General features: G+C 42.8%; 1 protein-coding gene and 1 long non-coding RNA gene across 2 annotated transcripts in view; one reads left to right on the forward strand and one right to left on the reverse strand.

The window, feature by feature from the left end:
- Nucleotides 1-1034: 1034 nt before the first annotated feature.
- LOC137078202 (alpha-N-acetylneuraminide alpha-2,8-sialyltransferase-like) overlaps nt 1035-26812 on the forward strand; it is a 93609-nt gene continuing 67831 nt past the window's right edge. The window contains exons 1-4 of the mRNA XM_067445315.1: nt 1035-1085; nt 4680-4824; nt 11227-11339; nt 14898-14981. Of these exons, the coding sequence (XP_067301416.1) occupies nt 1063-1085; nt 4680-4824; nt 11227-11339; nt 14898-14981 (365 nt within the window). The 5' untranslated portion in view covers nt 1035-1062. The remainder of the gene's footprint in view (nt 1086-4679; nt 4825-11226; nt 11340-14897; nt 14982-26812) is intronic.
- LOC137079497 (uncharacterized) lies at nt 25729-26220 on the reverse strand. Its single transcript, XR_010905526.1, has 3 exons — nt 26098-26220; nt 25862-26016; nt 25729-25780 (listed from the first exon to the last, which is right to left on the reverse strand). It is a non-coding gene; the product is annotated as an uncharacterized lncRNA (long non-coding RNA).

The following is a 26812-nucleotide window of genomic DNA, read 5'->3' on the forward strand; positions in this document are numbered from 1 at the left end:
AACAACATCGTTTCGCAATCTCGTTATCTCTATAGCTGTGGTGTGGACTATTCTTTAATATTGAGAACGATTTTTAGAACTATATCTTTATTGTTATCTTTACTGTCTACAAAAGCATCCTAAGCTACATTTCTGCTCATAAGTTTCATATCGCGTTTTAATTATTTTAACAAAATAAGAGGGATCTGGGATCATACAAATGGCATGTTTCTTTTATTTAACACTGTCCTGAATAAGTCATTCAATAGACGATTACAAGACAAAATGACTGTCATTCGTTTAGGTAATTGCCACTTTTTATCTCACAATTGCAAGATTATATCTCACAAATCATATAGTTATAATGTACAATTATGAGGGGGGAAGATAAATTGCACGATTCCAAATTTATAACACTCAATTCTGACTTTATATAACTCGTAATTGTGTAAAAACAGGCCAGAAATGTAAGATAAAAAGTCATAATTATCTGTTTTATTGTTATAAAAGAGCAGGGGGTGAACACTTTTGCACAGTGTGTCAATGTTTCTTATTTTGTTTAAAGATTTTTTTTATTTAGTTTGGAAGCAAATAACTACATGTTTCCCTGAAGACAACAGTACAATTTACCGTGTTCATCTAATTCAGAATATTTAAACAACCCAGATCTTAAAACGTTGTGTTTCCTTTTCGAGCATCAGAATTTTTTATTTTTTTCTACGATTTTTATTTTTAGCTTCAGTAAATATTGTGGAAAACTGATGTTGTTTAAAACATGCAGAGGAAAACCAAGTCCTGTTTTGTTACGGTCCTTATTAGTATTCTTAAGTATTTACATTGAGTTACAAATCTTGTGTAATCTAACAAATACAAATAGTTTTTAAAGCGTGTATTTTGATCTGTAGTGAAATGCGTGTTAAAAGTAACCTTCCCAACCCTGCGTGGGCCCGACGGCATCAGCCGAGGTTATTCTATGCATTAATCAGTTTTATTTTTTTCTCATGTGTTTCTTTCTCTAGGCTAGACATGAAGAGTTTTACTCAGGATCTCTCCGATTTCTTAAACTGCCCGTACAAACCGAACATGACTGAACGGGACATAAACAGGTGTGTGATTTAATCTCCAGTCAAATTACGTCATACCTTATTTTCTGGTTAACAGATTATTAATTAGATATGTCTCACTAATGAGCCTAATGTCACTGCATTTGTCTTTCATCTCTCGTTTGAACTTGAATCTGCTTGTGTTGTCATTTAAGATTTCTATTCAACTTGATGCTGTTTTCTCTCTAAAATGATGTCGCTTCCGGGAGGATGATGCCATTAATAAACTTTTGTTAGTTAAATGCACTTTATACATTTACATTTAATCATTTAGCAGCCGCTTTTATCCAAAGCGACTTACAAAAAAGGGGAGAGTAATAGAAGCAACGAAACAGACAAGTAAGAGCTGTAAGAAGTCTCAATTAATTAAGCACAGTACACAATTTTTGTTTTTTGGTTTTGGGACAAACAAACTAAAATTAATGGATAGTTAAGTGCAATTCTTTATTGGTCAAGTGCAAATGGAAAAGATGTGTCTTAAGATGTTTTTTAAGAATGGCTACAGACTCGGCAGCACGAATTGAGATCGGCAGGTCATTCCACCAGGTGGGAACGGTCCAGGAAAATGTCCGTGAGAGCGATTTCATGCCTCTTTGGGATGGAACCACGAGGCGCCGCTCACTCGCAGAACGCAAGCTTCTGGAGGGTGTGTAAGTCTGAATAAGTGAGTTTAGGTATAATGGTGCAGAGCCAGTGGTTGTTTTGTAGGCGATAACTAGTGCCTTGAATTTGATGCGAGCAGCCATTGGCAACCAGTGCAGTTTGATGAAGAGAGGCGTAACATGCGCTCTCTTCGGCTCATTAAAGACCACTCTCGCCGCTGCATTCTGGATCAGCTGCAAGGGTTTGATAGTGCATGCTGGAAGCCCAGCCAGAAGAGCATTACAATAGTCCAGTCTGGAGAGAACAAGAGCTTGAACCAGGAGTTGTGCAGCCTGTTCTGATAGGAAGGGTCTGATCTTTCTAATGTTGTATAAAGCAAATCTGCAGGACCGGGCTGTTGCAGTAATGTGGTCAGTGAAGTTTAACTGGTCATCAATCACAACTCCAAGGTTTCTGGCTGTCCTTGATGGAGTTATGGTCGATGAACCAAGCTGAATAGAGACATTTTGATGAAGTGCTGGGTTGGTTGAGAAAACAAGTAATTCTGTCTTTGCAAGATTGAGTTTAAGATGATGCTCCTTCATCCAGTCAGAAATGTCTGTCAGACAGGCAGCGATACGAACACTGACTGTAGGATCATCTGGTTGAAATGAGAAGTAGAGTTGAGTGTCATCAGCATAGCAGTGATAAGAGAAGCTGTGTTTCTGAATGACAGAACCTAATGATGGCATGTAGATGGAGAAGAGAAGTGGTCCAAGGACTGAGCCCTGTGGAACCCCAGTAGCTAGATGATGTGACTTAGACACTACACCTCTCCATGACACCCTGTAGGACCTACCAGAGAGGTAAGACCTGAACCACTGGAGAGCAGATCCTGAGATCCCCGTCCTCTTAAGTGTTGACAGGAGGAAAAAAGTTTATAAAGACCAAAAGGACTGAAACTGATTCCCGATAACAACAATGTTCCCAAGAATACATGTTTAGTTTAAAACATTTCAATCAGAGAACATTTCTGAATAATTGTCTTTTTTCCACATTAGAAGTTCTTGACCGTTTTCTTCTGAGAACAAATCTCTATTTTTATTATTTTTGAAATGTGTAACTGTGCTTGCAGTCCTTGAGGAGACTTCCTTCTGTTTTTATCTGGATGCTCGTCTGTAGCTCTTAATGTTTCAAGTGAAGTCGCCTTATTTATATAGCGCTTTAAAAAAAAAAAATCAAACAGAACAGAATTCGATTCGGCTGTACAGCTGCTCTGGAGAAAACTGTGATGTTATCAGCTCATTTTAATATTATATAGTGTCAATGCGGACAGATTAGTGATAAAGTTGAAATTTAAGTGTCCCCAACTGAGCAAGCCAAAGGAACCAAGAAAATTTCTTGACCAAAATGGAGAGAAAAAAGAAAAGAAACCAGACTCAGTTGGTCTAGACCGCAATAGACGTGATGGAGTATAATGCGTTAAGAGCTCGCTTAAGTACCGGAGCTAAACCATTTAGTGCTTTGAGGAATTAGCAGGATTTTAAAATGTGTGCGATGTTTAATAGGGAGCCAGTGCAGTGTTGACAGAACTGGACTAATATGATCATATCTATCTATCTGTCCGTCCGTCCGTCCGTCCGTGTCTATCTGTCCGTCCGTCTGTCCGTCTGTCCGTCCGTCCGTGTCTATCTGTCCGTCCGTCTGTCCGTCTGTCCGTCCGTCCGTGTCTATCTGTCCGTCCGTCCGTCCGTCCGTGTCTATCTGTCCGTCTGTCCGTCCGTCCGTCCGTGTCTATCTGTCCGTCTGTCCATCCGTCCGTGTCTATCTGTCCGTCCGTCCGTGTCTATCTGTCCGTCCGTCCGTCCGTCCGTGTCTATCTGTCCGTCTGTCCGTCCGTCCGTCCGTGTCTATCTATCTATCTGTCTGTCCGTCCGTCCGTATCTATCTGTCCGTCCGTCTGTCCGTGTCTATCTATCTGTCTGTCCGTCCGTCCGTCCGTCCGTGTCTATCTATCTATCTGTCCGTCCGTCTGTCCGTCCGTGTCTATCTATCTGTCCGTCCGTCCGTCCCTGTCTGTCTATCTGTCCGTCCGTCCGTCCGTCCGTGTCTATCTATCTGTCCGTCCGTCCGTCCATCCGTCCGTGTCTATCTATCTATCTGTCCGTCCGTCCGTCCGTGTCTATCTATCTATCTGTCCGTCCGTCCGTGTCTATCTATCTATCTATCTGTCCGTCCGTCCGTCCATCCGTCCGTCCGTGTCTATCTATCTGTCTGTCTGTCTGTCCGTCCGTCCGTCCGTGTCTGTCCGTCCGTCCGTCCGTCCGTCTGTGTCTGTCTGTCTGTCTGTCAGTCCGTCCGTCCGTGTCTGTCTGTCTGTCCGTCCGTCGTTCCGTCCGTCTGTGTCTGTCTATCTATCTGTCGGTCTGTCTGTCCGTCCGTCCGTATCTCTGTCCGTATCTCTGTCTGTCCGTCCGTCCGTATCTCTGTCTGTCTGTCTGTCTGTCTGTCTGTCTGTCTATCTATCTATCTATCTATCTATCTATCTATCTATCTATCTATCTATCTATCTATCTATCTATCTATCTATCTATCTATCTATCTATCTATCTATCATAGACTACCACCCAGTAGAGCATTACAATAATCTAGCCTTGAGCTCATGAACGCATCGACTAACTGTTCAGCATTTGGCATTAAAAGCATGTGCCGTAATTTAGATATATTGATAGAATGCGGTTTTACAGATGCTAGAAACGTGGCTTTCGAATGAAAGATTGGTATCAAAGAGCACACCCAGGTTCCTCACTGACGACGAGGGCTTGACAGAGCACCGCTTATATACGTCACTGAAGTGTCTGATGGGAGGAGTATATAAAGTTCAGAGAGTAATCACACAGTAGTTAATGTCATCATTCTCCTAGTTATGTAAACAGAAAAATGAATGCTCTTGTAAAATGAGTTCTCGTAAGCTTTTAATTTGAAATTCTGTGTGTGTGTGTGTGTTTATGACAGACTCAGGCTGCAGTATTATTGTAACGCCACAGGATCATTAATGCTCACCAAACGCAACACAGCCATCAATCAGTCCATCCAATATGAAACGAGCACAACAAAAACATACAAAGTGAAAGCAGAACTTCACAGTATGCTGCCCGAGGTGTGTATGAGTTATGTGTACATGTTTTTCTAGCCTGGTGGGGACTTCAACCTGAATGCTACCCATCACACAAAATTTTTAAACTTTGGGAATTTTTGAGTGCAATGCTAATGGTCTAATCTGATTTAAAGGAGTACTTCAGCGCTGGGAAGATGAATCTGTATTTAAACTGGGTCATTAATGTAGTAGAAATGTGAAATTATTTTTGAATTTGGTGCCTTCTAGACTGAGAAAAGACAGAAAATGTATTCTTGTCTCATGGGGATGAAAGACTACAATTCCCAGAATGCTTCACTGCCCTGTGAGGCCATTCCCAAAGTCACCGCTACTGGATTACTGTGACTGAGTTCAGAAAGTACAATTAAATACTGAACGTGTGTGTTCAATATAACGATCGAGTCGCCGCGTGAGTCTCACAGCACTAACTGCAGGAGTCAGATTACATTTAACGTCATAAATGAGCTGATGAGCTCTCGTGATGAGAGCTGAGGTAATCGCGATCACACTCACGGCATACATTCACAACGCGAGTTCAGTTCATGCCTTTGGAAGCTTAACTTTCATAGAAATTAATTTGAGAAGTTAGAACACTTACATTGCTCAGCATGCGTTTAAATGAGTGCCTGTAGCTGAGCTGTGCTGTGAGTGTGATCTCCATCACCGACGCGCGAGTTCAAAACATGCGGAAATGGCTCCCTCTGCTGGCTGTAGTCTTTAGCCTCTGGGCAAACGTTCCAAAGATGACACAAGTATCGTCAATTTGCGTCACGAGAGGAATTTTTCCAGAAATAAAATGCATAAATCTCTTGTCTCAGGGGGATATGAGGGGGAGCACGATGATTTGAATATACTCCAGGGTTTCTACTGATACAAAGCCATATGCTAATCGCTGAAGTAACCCTTTAATGATGTAGGCTAAGCTATGCTAAAAGTGCTACCACCAGATACAGAGATCGGCTAAATGGGTTCAAAAACGGTAAAACTCAACTGTTTACCTTTAAGGGACTTGGAAAATAAGCATATTTTCCAAAAAAGTGGAGTGTTCCTATAATTTCAGGAAGGTCTAACATTACTGTTTGAGTAATGGCCTACAAAAGACATCTAATAAAGTAATCAATTTTAAATAACAGAGTATCCTGCGAGTATCTTTCTCTTCACCTTTTGTTGTTTGATTCACATCAAAGACATAATCTTCAGGGTTTATTAGACACTACCCCTTTAAGACCAAATGCAGATCTAAAAATATTCATATTTTATCCCAACTATTCATGCCCATTAATAATAATAATAATAATGCGTTCAATTTATATAGCGCTTTTCAAGGCACTCAAAGCGTTTTACATAGAAGGGGGGAATCTCCTCAACCACCACCAATGTGCAGCATCCACCTGATGATGCGACGGCAGCCATATTGCGCCAGAACGCCCACCACACACCAGCTGATTGGTGGAGAGGAGACCGAGTGATGAAGCCAATCAGGATATGGGGATGATTAGGAGGCCATGATGGACAGGGGCCAGTGGGCAAGTTTGGCCAGGATGCCGGGGTTACACCCCTACTCTTTTTCCGAAAAATTTTTTAACGACCACAGAGAGTCGGGACCTCAGTTTAACGTCTCATCCGAAAGACGGGATACATAAACTGTGTTTAAGTGGATACTCTCCAAGCGGTCAGTTTGACATGGGCTGTTTGTTGTGTGTATTTGATGGAATAGGCGCGCACATGAAGCCTAAAGTACCATTATGTGTGAGTTGCAGTCGGTTTCAAAGCGCACAAGCATAAACTGCCTTGAAGTTGGAAACTCTTGCGTGGATTATTGTGCTTTATAGTGTTGTCAAAAGTACCGACCACGATACCAATTCGGTACTGAAATGTTAAAAATATGACGCTTGAGCGCTGTTGAGTGTAATCGTAAACACCTCTGACTGGCCATTGTGCTCACGCGCTCATCAAATAGGTCTATGATTGGCTACTTTGATCAGCGCTTCACAAACATGTTGTAAAAATACATCAATGACGTTTTTCACGGAGCGCTTGCACAGATACACTCAGAGCGTTTGAATGCAGGTGTCTATCAGCCTACCGGTCCGCTGGTCGACGCCTGCTTGTGCTTTCAAACGCTCCCGCTCCCGCTTTCAAAACACTTCTCAAACACTTCCGTGTTGTTTCAAACCGCTGCCGTGCGTTGATCATTGTAGCCAATCACAGGCACATCCGATGAGCGCGTGAGCACAATGGCCAGTCAGAGGTGTTTACGATTCCGCTCAACAGCACTCAAAGCGTCACATTTTTAACATTTCAGTACCGATTTGGTATCGCGGTTGGTACTTTTGAAAACACTAGTGCTTTAAATAGTTCTATCTATTTATATTTATCCGTCTTTCGGATGAGACGTTAAACCGAGGTCCTGACTCTCTGTGGTCATTAAAAATCCCAGGATGTCTTTCGGAAAAAGAGTAGGGGTGTAACCCCGGCATCATGGCCAAATTTGCCCATTGGTTTCTGTCCATCATGGCCTCCTAATCATCCCCCTCTCCTGATTGGCTTCATCACTCGGTCTCCTCTCCACCAATCAGCTGGTGTGTGGTGAGCGTTCTGGCGCAATATGGCTGCCGTCGCATCATCAGGTGGTGCTGCACATTGGTGGTGGTTGAGGAGATTCCCCCCTTCAATGTAAAGCGCTTTGAGTGCCTTGAAAAGCGCTATATAAATCGAAGACATTATTATTATTATTATTATTTATTATCATTAACAATCACGTCCTGCAATTTAGCAAGAGTAGAGACTGCATTTTACAATAATCAGAGATTGTGCTAAATCTGGCGTTACGTTTGGGGTTTAGGGGAACCAATACTTTCAGCTGTGAAGGGAAGGAAGCTGCGCAATACGGAACGCGGCAACTTTTAAAAAAAGTTTTCCCTCATATGGGCTCACTGCGCCCTTAAAACACACACAAGGGGACATGGTTGGCAGAACGGTCGCCTGAGGAGACATTAAAGGGATAGTTCACCCAAAAATGAAAATGTGATGTTTATCTGCTGACCCCCAGGGCATCCAAGATGTAGGTGTCTTTTTTTAACTTCAACTGTTGCAGTCTGCCAGTCATAATGCATGTGAGTGGGTCCTCGTCGGTCCTCAGTATTGAACGTGTCCGAGAGAAATAGTTTTCGAGTCTGTCCTGCTGATCCGATGAGGAGGACCGCTGCTCGTTCAGTTACTCGCTCATGCTCAGTATCAGTGGCTCGTGAGTTCATCAGATCTCTCAGCAAAACATGACTCAGTTCAGTGAACGGTTGGAGTTACAACATATAATTCAAGACATTAGTTTATTTATATTCGGAGGGACTGTCACTCATGTCAGAAAGTGAGTAACTAAAGTAACGTGTGTGGTCAGCGCTCATGTGAGACGTGAACCTGACTGAGTTTAGAAGGACTCAGTCTGATTTGGTGAACTGGTTCGCACGGTTCACTAAAAAGAACCGCTTAAAAAAAAAAACAGTTAAAAAGAATGATTCGTTCATGGCCGGGCATCACTAGAGTGAAGATCCGATCGGGCTCACGAGTGAAGAAGACATTGTACGCGTTTGTGCCTTTCCGAATTGTATACATTTGCAGCGAACACTTGACTGACTTACACAGACACAACACAGCCGGGCCGGTGGAAGAATAATGCCATTCGGTGGTTAAAGACGGGTGCAGCCGCTGTGGAGGTAATGTACACTTTATTTATCCTTCCATTTGGGCACACTCGGCTTGAGGAAAGATGTGCAGTAATTTATAATCTTGCTTTACACACACATGACGCTCTTCCCAACTGGACTGCCTATTTTCCGGCTACCGCTGCGTTCTCACGGGACTTCAGCGCGAGACACAGCTAGCCGTCTAAAACAGGTGTATTTAAACAATGGCTAAGTGGCTAAAAGCATCTCGTTGTCATGTGAGGGACCTGTTCATGTTGGACATTTTCATTGCATGTTGTGTCTGTTAAGAGGCACAAAGACACCTGTTACGTTTATGCCCCTGAAGCTGCCGTTTAGCTGAGGGCGGCTCTGGGCATTAACTGTAATAACTCCGCGTTACAAGCACCAATCCGGTTCGTTTTTTTTTCTATAGACTGTCCTCACAAAGATATAACGATCAAGATAAACTTAAAAATTTGCCGGAGTTGTCCTTTAAGACACAAACCGATCGGTTTCTGAGAGAAACACAACAGTATTTGTTTTTATTTTCCCTCATATCAGACGAATCTCATCTAGTGTTGCCATCCGCTATTACTGCCGTCTGGTAAGGTCAAACCTGCCGCAATCATAGATATATATTATGTAGATGCCTCATTCGGCCAATCTGCGCGAGGAATCTAATATATATCTATGATCACGCCTAGATGAGATTCGTCTGAATATGAGGTAAAAACAAATACTTTTCGGTTTCTCACACAAACTGATCGTTTCGTGTCTTAAGACTTCAATGTGTCGTCTTGAGCCACAGGGCTCTTTGTGCATGTTGTCTAAGCATGTTTTCTTTTACTCTCATGAGTTGAATGAGTTGTTACCCATTCACATGCATTATAACTGGCAGACTGCAACGGTTGGAGTTAAAAATCTTTATTTGTGTTCTACTGAAGAAACAAACACACCTACATCTTGGATGCACTGGGGCTAAACATCACATTTTTATTTTTGGATGAATTCGAGGACTTCTTAAAGATAATGATGGTCCTTATCTGATCTCGAAAAGGCTACGGATGAAAGCTCGCCCTGACCCCCAGTCTTTCGGTGAGGAGGTTCGGGTGGCGATGAAGCTGCAACGCATAATTCCAAACCCTGAGAAAAGGCTCTGGATCCAGCAGAGAACAGGCCAGGCCTTTCTTGAGCTCCTCATACCCAAGTCGCTCACAGGCATGAAAGAAGTATGTCTAGGGGTAGGGAGGAACAGGCAATTTAAAATGTTTATCGCCATGATTAAAACTCCTATATATCAGAGACGACAACCCCAAATAAGACACGATTTCACAGAGAGGCTAATGCTACTTTAATAATAATAATAATAATAATAATAATAAATTTTATTTGTATTGCGCCTTTCTTACACTCAAAGCGTTACAACAATACATAAACATTACTCCATAATGAACAATCACAGTGATACAGAAAATTAGTAATTATGGTAAAATTATTACTTAAAAGCTTCACTAAAAATATACGTTTTGAGTAAACTCTTAAAACAATCAAAAGATGGAGCATTCCTGATAGGAAAAGGCAGAGAATTCCGCAACCTGGGACCAATACAAGAAAAAGACCTCCCACCCATAGTTTTAAGTTTACAACGAGGTTGGTACAGAGTGAGAGAACCAGCAGAGCGGAGAGACCTAGATGGCATGGAAACTGTAACTAAATTACAAATGTAATCCGGGGCCAGCCCATGGACAACTTTATAAGTTAAGGTAAGAACTTTAAAATCAATACGTGACCGAACCGGAAGCCAGTGTAATTGAGAAAGCACAGGAGTGATATTACTGCGTGATGGTGTGTGCGTTAAAACACGAGCAGCTGAATTTTGCACATATTGCAGCCTCTTAATAATGTTTGCAGGTAGCCCTACAAAAAGAGAATTACAATAATCAAGCCTAGATGTTATAAAGGCATGAATAAGCCTTTCTGCATCAGGCATAGAGAGAAATGGTCTTAGACGTGCAATATTCCGAAGATGATAAAAAGCTACTTTAGTAACATTTTTAAAATGAGTGTTAAAAGTCAGCTGTGCATCAAAAATCACACCCAAATTACGCACCTGCGCAGAAGGGAGAATCTGGCACTCGTCTACTGTAAGTTTAAAATTATTACATCTATTTACAGCAGTTGAGGTGCCAATCAAGAGAACTTCAGTTTTTGAACAGTTTAACTGTAGGAAGTTCTGTTTCATCCAGGCCTGTATTTCCAGTAAACAATCAGATAAAATCGAAAGTGTTGATGTAACATCAGGTTGAGTACTAATGTAAATCTGGGTATCATCTGCATAACAATGATACCCCAGTCCATACTTTTGAATAATCTGCCCAAGAGGCAACATATAAATGCTAAAGAGAGTAGGACCCAGCACCGACCCCTGAGGGACGTCCTGCCGCAAAGGAACAGTCTGAGATCTGTTTTTACCAGAATAAACAAACTGAGTGCGTTCTGACAGATATGATTCAAACCACTGTAAAGCCATACCAGAGAGACCAATCCACTTATGTAACCTATCCAACAATACTTTGTTTGGGAATGCTTTATAGTTTCTTCGTCTTGACTTCACCCGCCTATGAAATCCCGTCACGCCATTGGATTGATTTCACTCATGCTTCACGAGAACTATGCAATGTCCTCACTAATATATAGTGTGTGTGTGTGTGTGCGCGCGCAGGACTTCCCCTGGTCCGGTCGTCATCTGGGTCGGTGTGCTGTGGTCGGCAGCGGTGGGATTCTGAAAAACAGCAGCTGTGGGAATGAGATTGACAGCGCAGACTTCGTCATACGGTAAACACATCCCATCATTCCTTGCTCACTCACTGACCAAAATAATGTACTCAACCATTTACAGTCTTGTTCAAAATAATAGCAGTACAATGTGACTAACCAGAATAATCAAGGTTTTTAGTATATTTTTTATTGCTACATGGCAAACAAGTTACCAGTAGGTTCAGTAGATTGTCAGAAAACAAATGAGACCCAGCATTCATGATATGCACGCTCTTAAGGCTGTGCAATTGGGCAATTAGTTGAATTAGTTGAAAGGGGTGTGTTCAAAAAAAAATAGCAGTGTGGCATTCAATCACTGAGGTCATCAATTTTGTGAAGAAACAGGTGTGAATCAGGTGGCCCCTATTTAAGGATGAAGCCAACACTTGTTGAACATGCATTTGAAAGCTGAGGAAAATGGGTCGTTCAAGACATTGTTCAGAAGAACAGCGTACTTTGATTAAAAAGTTGATTAGAGAGGGGAAAACCTATAAAGAGGTGCAAAAAATGATAGGCTGTTCAGCTAAAATGATCTCCAATGCCTTAAAATGGAGAGCAAAACCAGAGAGACGTGGAAGAAAACGGAAGACAACCATCAAAATGGATAGAAGAATAACCAGAATGGCAAAGGCTCAGCCAATGATCACCTCCAGGATGATCAAAGACAGTCTGGAGTTACCTGTAAGTACTGTGACAGTTAGAAGACGTCTGTGTGAAGCTAATCTATTTTCAAGAATCCCCCGCAAAGTCCCTCTGTTAAAAAAAAGGCATGTGCAGAAGAGGTTACAATTTGCCAAAGAACACATCAACTGGCCTAAAGAGAAATGGAGGAACATTTTGTGGACTGATGAGAGTAAAATTGTTCTTTTTGGGTCCAAGGGCCACAGGCAGTTTGTGAGACGACCCCCAAACTCTGAATTCAAGCCACAGTACACAGTGAAGACAGTGAAGCATGGAGGTGCAAGCATCATGATATGGGCATGTTTCTCCTACTATGGTGTTGGGCCTATTTATCGCATACCAGGGATCATGGATCAGTTTGCATATGTTAAAATACTTGAAGAGGTCATGTTGCCCTATGCTGAAACGGTTGTTTCAACAAGACAATGACCCAAAACACACTAGTAAACGGGCAAAGTCTTGGTTCCAAACCAACAAAATTAATGTTATGGAGTGGCCAGCCCAATCTCCAGACCTTAATCCAATTGAGAACTTGTGGGGTGATATCAAAAATGCTGTTTCTGAAGCAAAACCAAGAAATGTGAATGAATTGTGGAATGTTGTTAAAGAATCATGGAGTGGAATAACAGCTGAGAGGTGCCACAAGTTGGTTGACTCCATGCCACACAGATGTCAAGCAGTTTTAAAAAACTGTGGTCATACAACTAAATATTAGTTTAGTGATTCACAGGATTGCTAAATCCCAGAAAAAAAAAATGTTTGTACAAAATAGTTTTGAGTTTGTACAGTCAAAGGTAGACACTGCTATTTTTTTGAACACACCCCTTTCAACTAATTGCCCAATTGCACAGCCTTAAGAGCGTGCATATCATGAATGCTGGGTCTTGTTTGTTTTCTGACAATCTACTGAACCTACTGGTAACTTGTTTGCCACGTAGCAATAAAAAATATACTAAAAACCTTGATTATTCTGGTTAGTCACATTGTACTGCTATTATTTTGAACAAGACTGTATATGGACCAGAACACAGGTGGAAAAATCCCACAGATCTGTACAAATCTGGGACACTGTACACATTTTGAAAAAAAAAGGAATCCAATAATTTGCAAATCTCATAAACTTATATTATATTCACAACAGAATATAGATAACATATCAGATGTTGACAGTGAGACATTTTGAAATTTCATGCCAAATATTGGCTCACTTTGGATTTCATGAGAGCTATACTTTCCAAAAAAGTTGGGACCAGTAGCAATAAGAGGCCGGAAAAGTTAAATGTACTCATAAGGAACAGCTGGAGGACCAATTGTTAACTTTTTATGTCAATTGACAACCTGATTGGGTATAAAAAGAGCCTCTCAGAGAGGCAGTGTCTCTCAGAAGACAAGATGGGCAGAGGATCACCAATTCCCCCAATGCTGCGGCGGACAATAGCGGAGGAATATCAGAAAGGAGTTTCCCAGAGAAACATTGCAAAGAGTTTGAAGTTATCATCATCTACAGCGCATAATATCATCCAAAGATTTAGAGAATCTGGAACAAGGGTCAAGGGTCAAAACCATACTGGATGATGCCCGTGATCTTCAGCCCTTAGACGGCACTGCAGCACATACAGGAATGCTACTGTAATGGGCTCAGGAATACTTCCAGAAAACATTGGTGAACACAATCCACCGTGCCATTCGCCGTCGCCGGGCTATAACTCTACAGGTCAAAGAAGAAGCCATATCTAAACATGATCCAGAAGGTTCATTTAAAATGGACTGTGGCAAAGTGGAAAACTGTTCTGTGGTCAGAAGAATCAAAATTTGAAAACTGGGCCATTTTATCCGGACTAAAGAAGACAAGGACAACCCAAGTTGTTCTCAGCACTCAGTTCAGAAGCTGATCTCTGATGGTCTGGGGTTCATGAGTGTGTGTGGCACGGGCAGCTTACACATCTGGAAAGGCCATCAATGCTGAAAGGTCTATCCAAGTTCTAGAACAACATCTGCTCCATCCAGACGGCGTCTCTTGGACGGGGAAGACCTTGTATTTTCCAACATGACAATGCCAGACCACATACTGCATCAATTACAGCATCATGAAGAAGAAGCAGAAGAAGGATCCGGCACTGAAATGGCCAGCCTGCAGTCCAGATCTTTCACCATTAGAAAACATTTAGAGCATCATAAAGAGGAAGATGCGACAAAGAAGACCTGAGACAGTTGAGCAACTAGAAGCCTGTATTAGACAAGAATGGGACAACATTCCTATTCCTAAACTTGAGCAGCTCGTCTCCTCAGTGCCCAGACGTTTGCAGACTGATATAAAAAGAAGAGGGGATGACACACAGGGGGAAACATGGCCTTGGCACAACTTTTTTGAGATGTGTTGATGCCATGAAATTTAAAATCAACTTATTTTCCCCTCAAATTATACATTTCCTCAGTTTAAAAATGTGATATTTCATCTATGCTGTATTCTGAATAAAATACTGAAATGTGAAACTTCCACATCATTGCATTCTGTTTTTATTCACAATTTGTACAGTGACCCAACTTTTTTTGGAATCGGGTTTTTAGTTTATCAGTTCAGTTTCATTGTAGATGATCTTGTGGATTTTCTCCATTCTCAATTCAACTGATGCGTGTCACTTGTGTTTTTACAGCAGATTTGAAACGCCAAAACAGCTGCAGTTACTTTTCAAATGGTTAATTACTTTACAGTTTGTTATATTTAGGCTATATTTGCTGTTGTTATGCAGTGGGTCATGAATACATTCATTGAAAAACAAATTCTTAAAAGCAAATTCATTTGTGAATGCTGAACTAGACATTGACATGCAGACACCAACATTAATTGATTTTGGACGACAGTTTTCAAATAAAAGATTTTGCTCTCTCTTTCAGGTTTAATTTGGCAGCGGTTAATGACAGGGATGTTGGACTGAAGACGGATCTGATAACCATCAACCCCACTCAGATTCAGAGAGAGTCAGTATCCACACACACTTCTCTCAGTGAGATAATTGAAGCGTGTTTATAGCGCTGAAACTTTATTGTAATTGGTTACATTTTCCAAGGCTCAGCATTCTGCCCTTAAAATGATCGGGCAGACCAAACCGTAAATCATAGAGACTGGTAGTACTCACAATGTCAAAGGGCCCACCCAAAAGACACTTTTGCCAACTTTTCCCAGATTTTTTGCCCGATCGGAACTGAACCAGTGCAGCAAGATTCTCTGGAGTCTGATTGTCAATAATTATATATATATATATATATATATATATATATATATATATATATATATATATATATATATATATATATATATATATATATAAAAAACATTTTAATTCACAGTCTTTAAGGGCGACAATTTACGAAGTAGGAGGAGCCACTTCTGCTAAAATGGCTAAAATTTGTAAGCAGAATGAGATCTTTTCACTAAACTCGGCGCACCTTCATTTGTGAAAGAATGGGTCGCTCTCAGGAGCTCAGTGAACTCAAGCGTGGTACCGTGATAGGTTGCCACCTGTGCAATGAGTCCATTCCTGACATTTCCTCACTACTAAATATTCCACGCTCAACTGTTAGTGGGATTATAACAAAGATGAATCGATTGGGAACAACAGCAATTTAGCCACGAAGTGTTAGGCCACGTAAAAATCTCAGAGCGGGGTCAGCGCATGCTGAGGGTCACAGTGCGCAGTCACCAACTTTCCACACGGTCAATAGCTACAGACCTCCAAACTTCTGTGGCCTTTAGATGAGCTCAAGGACAGTGTAGAGAGCTTCATGGAATGGGTTTCCATGGCCGAGCAGCTCATCCAAGCAATGCAAAGCGTGGGATGCAGTGGAGTAAAGCAGCCGCCACTGGACTCTAGAGCAGTGAGACGTGTTCTCTGAGCGACCAATCACGCTTCAGTCCGACAATCCCATGGACGAGTCTGAGTTTGCCGGTGGCCAGGAGAACGGGACTTGCCTGACTGCATTGTGACAAGTGTAACGTTAGGTGGAGTTAGGTATTATGAAGTCGGGTTGTTTTTCAGGGGTTGGGCTTGGCCTCTTAGTTCCAGTGAAAGAAACTCTTAATGCTTCACCATACCAAGCCATTTTGGACAATTTCATACTCCCAGCTTTGTGGGAACAGTTGGGAACGCCCCTTCCTGTCCCAACACGACTGCGCACCAGTGTATACCACACGATTTAAGTCACATGCCTAGGACATTCATAGCTTATGGTAGAACTCCTCGTTTTAAGCAACCGACGCTGTCAATCAAACTGTTACTTAAATATTGAGACTATTTCAAAAAATAACTTTTGCAACTTAGTCCTAGGTTTGTGGCTCAACCTCAATAAAACCTCTGGGGCACAATTCTCAGGACTGTCAAGGTCAACAAAAAAAACTGGCCTTTGGAAAGCTATAACTGGGTCATTTAGAACAAAGGTGTGGCCAAGTCCACCCAAAAGCCTATCATTCCTATACAAAAATTTGAAGCTTCATGAAAATAGGAGAGAACATGCAACATATAATTCTAAACAAGCATGCAAACTTTTGTTGAGATCAGACCATAGATGGCGCTATTACGGTTTAGAAAAACAATATATTTCCTGTGGTAAATTGCCTGTATTATCTGTAAATGGTGTGTGTGTGTGTGTGTGTGTGTGTGTGTGTGTGTGTGTGTGTGTGTGTGTGTAGATACAAAGACCTGAAGAAGAATCCGGATCCGTTGGTGGAGCGGGTCAGTGTGTACGGAAACGCCTCCCTCATTATTCCCGCCTTTGCCTACACATTCTGCACACCAGTGTCAGTCCAATTGCTCAAAGTCCTGCAGCCAATCAGACCTCAGCAGCCGGTGTTGTTCTTCAGCCCCTATTACCTGCGGACACTGGACCGGTTCTGGAAGGGGCGTGGCCTGCGGGAGGTCCGCCTCTCCACGGGTTTTCTTTTAATCAGCACTGCACTTGAACTGTGTGAGCACGTGCACGTTTACGGATTCTGGCCGTTTGGCAGCGACCTGCAGGGGCGGCCGGTTCCATACCATTATTACGACCTGATTGGCCTACACCCCCGAATGCACAAAATGCCGGAGGAGTTTGTGCGGCTGCTGCAGCTCCACATCCAGGGGGCGCTGACGCTGCACCTGCAGTCCTGCTCCTCACAGACACGCCCTCAAGACTAAATCCGTATAACCTTACGTAGTGCACCATACGAGGGCACAGCCGTTTGTAGTGGTCTATACTTACCCCATTGCTCAGAGTCTCCGGCAGGTCAAATTTAAGGGCATAAAGAGTCTTAAATATGGTACAAGACAAGTTTACAAGAGGTTTTAAATTTGGGGACTGTAACACTTTCTACAGGCTCACGTTTTCAGAGAATTTAATCTTTCCACAAATTCTAGTAACCATAGACTGTAAAAAAATAGGTTGTGACACTATGACAGTAAGACCCGCCTTCTTTGATTTGATTGTCCATCTTGATTATATTGACATTGACAAGCACAGGTAGACCACTGAGGTAGAGCTGCCTAAAAAAATAAGCCTCTCGACTTTAAAAAAAAACATGTCATCCTAAAAACAACCAGCTTTACTCATTCTATGCAAAAAGATAAATGATAAAATAAGCGCCAATAAGCGCATATCTTGCCCCTAGTTTTTGTGTGTAAAGGCCCTTTCACACCAGACGCATAACGGAAAGGCGAAGCTGAATAAGCGACTAGTTTGCATTAAAATCTTATAGTTTGCATTAACATCAGCCGCGGCGCAAATTTTGCGACGTTTCAGAGCTCCAACATTCCTAAACATTCATGGCGACAGCTGAGCAAACACGGACACTTCCTCATCCAGTGAAGACAAGCTTTTCATTTTCTTCATAAGACCGAAAAGGTGTGCTGCGTCCCAATTCGCCTACTTATACTAAGTCCTAAAAGTATGTACTCTTTTTGTGAAGAAAAAGTATATACTTTTGAGTGTGTAGCAGAAAAGTATGCAAGCTTCGGGACTACTTCGCCATCTTTAACGGACTCTGTCGCTTAGTTACGAGCATCCCGTCACCGTTTATCTGCTCTGTCAATCATCGCCAGTTTCGTCACAGTTCAAATCCTCCACATTCAGTTTAATCTCCTACCGTATCGGAGAAAAATGTAGCCGCTTAAAAGTTAAATGGCCAAATGTGTCATTACAAAAGTCCTCAGTGCTGCTGCAGGTGAAATATAATGTGGACAACACTGAATAAATATATTTTTGTCAGGTTAAATATTGATAGTTGATCACTCAAACCCTTTATCTAAACTTCTCTACTTAACCGTTGAACTCGCACATCCTTCATGTTTGTAGATTTTAACACTTTTTATCCGCGTTTGTAGTTTTTATTGAATCCTCATCCAACTCGCAGTGGGTTGTGGGTAATATCAGCCGTTAGAGTGCCCATCGATCCATACTTCGAATTCGGACCAGAAATAGTAAACCATCCGGGTATCTTTGGAATACTCTTTTCAAAATACTACGATTTAGGACATACTAATTCGATTTTCGAATACTATTTAGGATGGATAGTATGCGAATTGGGGGTTGTTTTTTGGAGCACCCAGTCTGAAGGGGAATTTGCTAATCTTGTACAGGTGCCAGATCCGCACTTATTTTCCAGACCGTAGCACCGCATCCGACGAGACTAACACACACTTCAGGGAACCAATTCGATCCGGAGCAGCTGTGTTTTCACAATGTAAAAATATAAGTGCCACAGTTAGACTTTAGACATGTTATTCCTCTCTCTAGCATCCCTGCTTCTGAGCTTCTCAAAGAAAATGGAGGAGCTGGTTTATGCTGGAACCAGACTATCACACTTGATCGCCTTGAGCCCCCAGATATGCAGGAAATCTGAACACATGTACTTGCAGTCCATTATAACATCGATAAAGACAGCCTTCATGCTTTCAATGTGGAACTAGGCAAAGTTAGACAGACCTTCTCAAATATTATAAACAGAAACGTAAACAACACGCGCACTCTTTTTGCTATTGTAGGGAGACTAACAACCCCCCCCCCCCCGCCTCCCCTGAGTCACATTCCCAGAGAAATGCTCTCAAACAGCAAATGCAGTGAGTTTGCTTCCTTCTTCTCAGAGAAAATCAATAATATCAGAAAGGCGATCAGCACATCCTTGAGTTGCTCTGGGTTCAGAAAGATCAGACCAAAACCTCAGAAAGTTACTGTGTCTGATTTCGAAGCAATTGATGGTAAAATGTTAGAAGAAACATTACAGCACCTTAAAACATCAACCTATGCCCTTGACACACTCCCCACTTCCACTTTTTCAAAAGTGTGTTTAACTGTTTAGAAGCAAATCTCCTAGAAGTGGTAAACTCCTCACTTCTCTATAGCCCCTTTCACACTGCGATTTCGGCAAATACACGGATAATGCGACCCGGCATTTGTTCCCGGGCCGCTAGATTTGGTCCATTCACACTGCCAGCGAAATACCGTAATATGTGCGCTTTCACACACAACCCGTAACGGTCCCGGGTCGAGTTGACACGTGACATCCGGATGTGAAGTATAACGGCGAGCGATCTCCGCTTCAGCGCGGATAGTAAGGAGCTCCGTGGTCTCGACTTGTGTCCAGTTTGCGCTCATTTCTGCTTGTTTAATTTTAGTTTCTTTTGTATACGAACACTCTCTGCGTTTAAAACACCGACGAGCTCTTCTGGCACTGCAGGGTTGTGTTATTGAAGAAACAAGCTCTAGGAGTCGCACGATAACTACGTACACGTTGCGGCATTAGTTTCGGCTTTTGTTCACACAGCGCTCGTCCCGGGTCGAATCCCGCAATATTACTAGGTCCCCGACCCGGGTCGAATTCGTTAATCAATCCCGGGACGTGGCTGCTTTCACACAGAAGGCGACCCGGCAATGTTCCGGGAATATTGCGGGTCCGACGTGCAGTGTGAAAGGGGCTTATGTGACTTTTCCAATCTCTCTTAAAACTGCAATAGTTAAGCCTCTCCTGAAAAAGAGAAATCTGGATACCTCCATATTGAGCATCTACAGACCAATCTCAAATCTCCCCTTCATAGGCAAGATCATTGAAAAAGTTGTTTTCAATCAACTGAACAAATTCTTAAGCTCAAATGGATATTATTTATTATGCATGTTATCACTATTTTGAATTGCCATTGGGTATGAAATTTGCTAGACAAATAATCTTGCCTTGCCTTCCAAACGCCATAATTGTATGCATTTTAAATATAGAGAAGGGGTTCTGTTTTAGATACACCTGGGTACATTAAAAAAGAGTTTAATATACAGGTTTGTGGCTCTTCATTTCTTTTTAATTACCCACTTGTAAACTTACGTTCACTGTTGATGTTTTCTAAATAGCTATAGTATTTGTAATAAATCTACGAGCTTGTGAATCGAAATCGAAGCGTAAAATCTGAATCGATACCCAGCCCTAGTCTCGACATCACAATTGTTCTGTCTTTGGCGCAAAAAGTTTTTCTGCCATGCATTTCCAAAAGCATTTCTGCCAGTGGACTGTTACTAGAGTATACTTCTTTTTGAACGATTTAGCTGATGTTATCTTCATTTGACCACGGCTCAATGCTAAAGCTCAGAATGTGTGTGTGGTGTTGATTTATGTTCTTCGACACTTATCCTGGACTTGTTGTCAGTAACAGATCCGTAAGCTTAAACCTGCTCATTTCATGTAAACAGGATTAGATCGCATCTTGAGGTGATGCTTAAAAACTGTCCCAGCCATTGCTACGTTATTACAAGATTTCATTACTGAATCAATGGGCAATAATCATTTTAAATAATAATATAATATAATATAACATTGAAAATAATATTATAATGTTGTGTACAATGCTATAGACACAGCCACTTGATTGAGATATTTATTTCTGATGGAATAATTACTTTATAGTTGTATTGGAGTCTTACACACATGCTGTACAGTTACTCTGAGCCGTGCATTAATGTGAGTGATGACGGATATTATGGGATGATTTGATACAGAGAACTTGATCTTGACCCTAAAGAAACATTTATTAATGCTGTCACGGATCAAATTGAATGGCCCTCTTCGGGGAACACAGGAACATGCAGTGATAACTTAATCCAGATATTTTAAACCAACCACAAATTCGTTTGAAGAACCAAATTAGCCAGAGATCAGTTATCAGGATTAGAAGATCTGGGATCTGTCCGATCATCCCGATATACGAAGAACGGACCCTTGATGACACTCATTATGTAATACACTCCCCTAAAGGATTATTAGGAGCACACAGTAATCCTGTGTTTGACCCCCTTTCGCCTTCAGAACTGCCTTAATTCTACGTGGCATTGATTCAACAAGCTGCTGAAAGCATTCTTCAGAAATGTCGGCCCATATTGATAGGAGAGCATCTTGCAGTTGATGGAGATTTGTGGGATGCACATCCAGGGCACGAAGCTCCCGTTCCACCACATCCCAAAGATGCTCTATTGGGTTGAGATCTGGGGACTGTGGCGGCCATTTTAGTACAGTCAACTCATTGCCATGTTCAAGAAACCAATTTGAAATGATTCGAGCTTTGTGACATGGTGCATTATCCTGCTGGAAGTAGCCATCAGAGGATGGGCACATGGTGGTCATAAAGGGATGGACATGATCAGAAACAATGCTCAGGTAGGCCGTGGCATTTAAACGATGCCCCATTGGCACTAAGGGGCCTAAAGTGTGCCAAGAAAACATCCCCCACACCATTACACCACCACCACCAGCCTGCACAGTGGTAACATAATGTGTTATGGGCTATATGTTGTAGTCAGATAGATATGATGGTGCTGCAGCATCGCCGCAAATGACTAATGCAAGCCAACACAAATGGCCATAAATGAAACTTAAAATAAGTCTTAGATGCTCAAAAACACAATCATCTTCAATAAAAAGGAATGAGACTAAATGATCTTACCAGTGCGCTTAGGTCGCTCTCTCTTATGTGGTCTTTGAATTTGAAATAAGCTGCTGAATAAAATGCATCTTGAATCTTTTGCTTCCGTTACTGTAAACTCCGTTAAATGAGCATATAGCCCGGGAATTGAAGATGGGATTTATATTCATTTGCGTAGGTGTAAGGTAGGCTATAAGACAACCTGCATGTTCTTTTTTTATTATTTGTTTTTAGATTGTTTAGCTCCGTTTGCGAGAGCCGCGAGCAGAATCAGCCTGCCTCAGCTCGTCAGAAATGCCTTTTAGGCTACTGGTGGTAATAGTTGGCGAAATTAACTAACATTGTGATGCTTGAAGTGTTTTATATCTATGGATTTTATTATAGGCAAGACAAGTCAAGAGTTGATTTGAGAGACTAAATCGATTAAATATGCGGTTAATTTACTGTCGGCCGCTGGCCGCTTTTGTTTGTCACTTAAAAAAATGAAAACTTTAATTTAACAAACAAAAAAAGCTCTAAACATTTTTCTAAATTAACTTAAGAAACGAAACGAAATATAACTACTTTGACATTAAAGCTACACTGTGTAACTTTTTTAGTTTATTCTTAGCTAAAATCACTTAGTTCTTTCAAAAATATATGTGCTCAGTAATGTATTTTTACTTCTTTCAAGTAATAATGCATTCTCGTAAGTTTATAATATACCATTGAAAACACATACGGGTGAGGGGTTCGAATGCTGGTCGCCATGTTGCTCCTCCATCTTGAAAGTACAGTAGCCAAAGAGGGACATACCCGTAAATTCAAGCTTTGCTTTTCGCGTTTTTACACTCGATGGCACCGTGTCGCATGTGAAGAGGGGGATTGCTTGAGGCTGCTATATGATGATGGAGGATCACTCTTAAGCCCCTTTCACACTGCACGTCGGACCCGCAATATTCCCGGAGCATTGCCGGGTCGCCTTCTGTGTAAAAGCAACCACGTCCCGGAATTGATTACCGAATTCGACCCGGGTCGGGGACCTAGTAACATTGCGGGATATGTATCAGAGTCGCCAAGGAAGCGGAAAAGAGAATTAAGACGGCAACGCAACGGGCAAATCAACAAGACAAAATAAATACTGGAGTGGCCTTTCCAAGATGGAGAGCTCATGAGGAGCAACGGTTTTAAAAAGATCGCCGACGTTGCCTGCTTTCTCCTCGACAGGTAATATTAATTCAGCCTATTCGTGTATATTGGAAGTTTTATTGTTGCTTGGCTAATTATATCATGGTGTGCTGTGCATAACACTAGAACGACGTCTAGGATAGTTTTCCTCGCGTCAATGATGAAAAAGTATTGTTTACCTTATAACATAAATCCGTGTTCTATGACGGATAACATGAGATTAATATTTGAATTGCATTATAATTTGTTTGCCTTACGCTAGTGATGTCGTACAATATACAGAATAACGATAGCACTGATAAAAGTTACTTTACTAAGATTAGCTTGCATTCGTCTGGAACCTGATAGCTGATGTTAGCAATGAAATGGTAAAAAAAAAAAAAAAAACGTAAAACTATTATTCATTTTACATAAATTAATTTGATCATAGCTCATTTGGCAAATTAAATAACTGCAAATTATAATAGTTTTCACAAGTAACCTCATCACTTGAAGCAACTCTCACCGAAGAGGTCGAACTGAAGCCATGACTAAATCGGCCACTGTAGGAGTTGAAACGAAATCAGAATTGAGAGGAACAGAAACTAATATTCACTGGATGGTCAAAACCCTTTTCACCGCTAGATGGGGGAAAATATCACACAGTGATAAAAACAAAACAGAACTATTTTAATGGCTGCAACAATGTTAAAAAAAAAAAAAAAAAAAACACGGCTCCTTGTCGGACTCAGGCCGAGAATTTTGATAAGCTGTCGGACATGGGCCGGGCTAGGGCCTCAGCGTCTCGGGCCAGGGCCGGGCTAGGGCCTCAGCGTCTCGGGCCAGGGCCGGGCTAGGGCATCAGCGTCTCGGGCCAGGGCCGGGCTAGGGCCTCAGCGTCTCGCGCCAGGGCCGGGCTAGGGCATCAGCGTCTCGGGCTAGGGCCTCAGCGTCTCGGGCCAGGGCCGGGCTAGGGCCTCAGCGTCTCGCGCCAGGGCCGGGCTAGGGCATCAGCGTCTCGGGCCAGGGCCGGGCTAGGGCCTCAGCGTCTCGGGCCAGGGCCGGGCTAGGGCCTCAGCGTCTCGGGCCAGGGCCGGGCTAGGGCCTCAGCGTCTCGGGCCAGGGCCGGGCTAGAGCCTCAGCGTCTCGGGCCAGGGCCGGGCTAGGGCCTAGATTTGAGGGCCGTGCAGGGCTCTATGCTGCATACTGGATGCTCTTCCCTTTTCACACCATTCTTTGTAAACCCTAGAAATGGTTGTGTGTGAAAATCCCAGTAACTGAGCAGATTGTGAAATACTCAGACCGGCCCGTCTGGCACCAACAACCATGCCACGCTCAACATTGCTTAAATCCCCTTTCTTTCCCATTCTGACATTCAGTTTGGAGTTCAGGAGATTGTCTTGACCAGGACCACACCCCTAAATGCACTGAAGCAACTGACATGTGATTGGCTGATTAGATAATTGTATTAATGAGAAATTGAACAGGTGTCCCTAATAATCCTCTAGGTGAGTGTACTACTGTATTTAATTTTTTTTCTGTTTGAGACTGTTAGATGTGTTGTGTAATGATATTTGAAATAAAAAAACATGGATAATTGGATAAATATTTTATTTAAAATGGCCGGATGTCAGTACATTTTGGGAACGGACAAATTTTTTAATTTTTATTTTCCTCTCTATCCTCTCCCGTCTCTGTTGCTCCTCCCGCTTCCACCTCTTTTCCCTCTCCTCGTCTGTCCAAACCCCCGAGTGCAACGAACGCCGAGACTGGGGGGTGTAGAGCGCCGCCCCATGAGCACCTCCGGCCTGTGAAGGGGTGGAGGTGTTGTGAAAGTCGGGGGTTCCCCACAACACCGCCCACCCCCATCCACAACACCGCCCACCACCACCCACAACACTACCCATCTACAACAGCGCCCTTCTACACCTCCCATCTACAACACTGCCCCCCCACAACACCGCCCACTCCCATCATACGGCTCCCATCTACAACACCGCCCATCTACAACACCGCCCACTCCAATCATACACCGCCCACCCCCACCCACAACACCACCCATCCCTACCCACAAATCTGCCCACCCACAACACCACCCACCGCCTATCCACCCCCAGCTACCCACAACACTGCCCACCACCAATGGGGAACCCCCAACTCCCACAACCCCTCCCAAATTATACCGCGACGAAACCCCCCCATGAACGTCACTAACTTCCACAACACCCCCAACTTTACTGTCGTCGCTCCCCCCTCCCCCCAGAAACATATACCGCGACGGAGCCCTCCCCCCACCCCCACCCAGGAACGTGACTAACACCCCACACCCCCCCGCAGGTCAAGGGTACTCACGAGACTTAACTCCACACCGCTCCAGCCACGGCATCCGCAACACCTGTGGGTCAGAACGGACGAGGCGAGAGATCGGAGGCAGAAGCATGAGGAGCGAGAGAGAAGAGAGAGGGAAGAGAGGAACAATTTTTAGTCCGGGTGCCAAAATGCACTGCCATCCGGCTCCCGGAGGCGCTTTCACACTGCAGGTGCAGGTTTCGTTCTCCTTCATACCCGCGAACCAGAATTAAATCATAATGCAGTGGCTTGGCAACTCTTCCTATCTCCGCCAACGTAGACGAATGAGGTCAGCAGTGCCTCCGATTGGTCAGCAGTAGACGGTGGGCGGAGTCTTGCGTGCACATCTTGATGCTGTGATTCACAAATGAAAGCCAGTTGGTGAATCTCTTTGCATTAAATTGTTGATCAGTGGAATAAAGGAAGAGTTCTCACCTCGTAGCTGAAGAGGCTGAGAAGAGCAGCTTTTGGCTGTGGATGGCGTTGAGGTCGTCTAACTTGAGGCTCGTCTGGAGGGGCGGAAGGCAGATCGTTGGGGAAAGCGGATGATCCTGAGTCGAACTACAGCTGGTGAACAGGGAAACATCTACCTGTCAAACAACCAGAGCATTAAAGTAAGGTCCTGTTTCACATCGAAAAGAGGTCGTTCTGATTAAACACAAAACACACACTTTTTTCTGCAGGTTTCGTTCTCCTTCATACCCGCGAACCAGGGATCATGTGAAATGTTCTCTAAGGTGTAAACTGGCCGCTTTCCTTTGGGACGAAGTCGCTTGAGAAGTCTGACGCATTCTGTGAAAGTGATCAGAGGAGAGCGGATTAGCCATGTTTGTCCTTACCCAACTGCTGGGTTAAAACTGCCCAGTTGCTGGGTTTGTCCATTTTCAACCCAACTTGGGTTGTTTTTAACCCAGCAATTGGATTGTTTTCAGCAAATATTTAACCCAACCGGTGGGTTTGTCTGTTTTCAAGCCAACTTAGTTTGTTTTTAACCCAGATTTTATTCTAGAGTGTATAACATTTCATCATCAGTGTTTGACACTTAAGCATTATATGTTTTTCCAAGCAATGTTATTGAGCTCACCTCTGGACGCAGTTTTTTTCCAAAACGGGCGTCTTATTGCTTTGATGAGCGCATTCATGACGAAGTAGAAGAATGGAGCGTGTGATAATTTAACTCCTTCTCCTTGACATTTAGCCTCGCAACTAAAGTTTATCTTCAGCTGGAGGGTGTCAGGGTTGATGAGCAATTGTCCCTCAGAGAGAAAGAAAACCCCCCGATCCCAGCAGTGGCGCAGTCCATCGGCGAGCTGCCACATGATGCGTCTCGCCATGTCTTCGGTCAGGCGACCTTTTTTACTCTTGATGAATTCAGCCAAGGTCACA

This window comes from Pseudorasbora parva, chromosome 6, assembly GCF_024679245.1.
Source record: "Pseudorasbora parva isolate DD20220531a chromosome 6, ASM2467924v1, whole genome shotgun sequence".
Classification (NCBI taxonomy): domain Eukaryota; kingdom Metazoa; phylum Chordata; class Actinopteri; order Cypriniformes; family Gobionidae; genus Pseudorasbora; species Pseudorasbora parva.